The 1,186-nt window shown below is 50.1% G+C and overlaps 1 protein-coding gene across 1 annotated transcript in view; it reads right to left on the bottom strand.

The window, feature by feature from the left end:
• The window catches only part of LOC126385273 (F-actin-monooxygenase MICAL3-like), a 72,069-nt gene that overhangs the window by 67,113 nt on the left and 3,770 nt on the right, over positions 1-1,186 (bottom strand). Inside the window, exons 8-10 of the mRNA XM_050036884.1 lie at positions 912-1,036; positions 729-822; positions 495-642 (exon numbers count right to left, since the gene is read on the bottom strand). Of these exons, the coding sequence (XP_049892841.1) occupies positions 495-642; positions 729-822; positions 912-1,036 (367 nt within the window). The remainder of the gene's footprint in view (positions 1-494; positions 643-728; positions 823-911; positions 1,037-1,186) is intronic.

Below are 1,186 nucleotides of genomic sequence, written 5' to 3'. Positions count from 1 at the left end.
ATTGGTATTGTACAGTGGGTCCCAATATTGGTACCGTGACAACACTAATCTGGAGGGGGTTCATCTGCAAAAACGAATGAAAAACTAAACAACAATATTCGGTATTCGGCCAAGCGTTTAATATTATTCGGCTTCGGCTTCGGCCACAAATTTTCATTTCGGTGCATCCCTAACTCCGACAGACGTCTTCGTTTTTATATTTCTGCTTTTTCAGCATCAGCGTTCACACCGCAGTTTGTTGTTCACTCAACATTGTAAAAATGTTTTCAAATAAAGCAAAATATTCTAAAACGTATAAATGTTGGACACAAGAAAAGTAACAGACCAACGTGTCCCTCAAGAGACGGACATTTGGACACCTGAGTGTCTCCTGTGGTTCAAAGAACTCAGTAACAACAGTGTGAACATTGCGTCAACACTTACAGTGTTGAATATGGAGTAACAATAATAACTAATAATAATGATAATGATGATGATGATGATGGCGGGGTTACATGAGGTCAGGTCTGAAGCGGTGAATCAGGGCGCAGAGGGCGAGGCCGCTCTTCCAGGAAGTGGTGAGGTCAGTGACGGCGACGCCACGGTAACCACGGGTCTGCTCCTGACACCAGGAGAGCAGCTGATTGGACTGAGACAAGGAACCTATCAGAGAGCAGGAGACAGGCGACCAATCACAGCACAGCTCAGTCACAGTGACATCATCACTTCCCTCTGTTAATGAGACTCACTTTGTGGGTGGAGTCCTGGAGACGGCAGCCGCGTGATGTCACCACTGTGTGTGTTCAGCCCGGCCTCCTCACCTGTGTCCACCAGGTGTCTCACCTGGAGAAGACAGAGACACTGATTCTTATTGGACGACCTGTGTGTGTGTGTGTGTGTGTGTGTGTGTGTGTGTGTGTGTAAGTGTGTACCTGTACAGGTGTGACCAGCAGCAGGTTGATGTTCAGGTATCTGGTCGTCGGGTCGACAGTAAACAGACTGATGTTCCTCTGAAGGTTCTCTGGTGTCGTCTGAGGGAGGAGACGGTACAGACTCTCTCTGAGGGACACGGGGGACAGACACAGACACAGGGGGACAGAGGGACACATGGGGACAGAGGGCCAGTTGGACAGAGACAGGGACAAGGGGACACAGGGGGGCAGAGACAGGGACAGTGGGACACGGGAGGGGGGGGGGGGGGGGGCGG

This window comes from Epinephelus moara, chromosome 23 (assembly GCF_006386435.1).
Source record: "Epinephelus moara isolate mb chromosome 23, YSFRI_EMoa_1.0, whole genome shotgun sequence".
NCBI classification, from domain to species: Eukaryota; Metazoa; Chordata; class Actinopteri; order Perciformes; family Serranidae; genus Epinephelus; species Epinephelus moara.
This window is presented reverse-complemented; position numbering and strand designations above follow the sequence as displayed.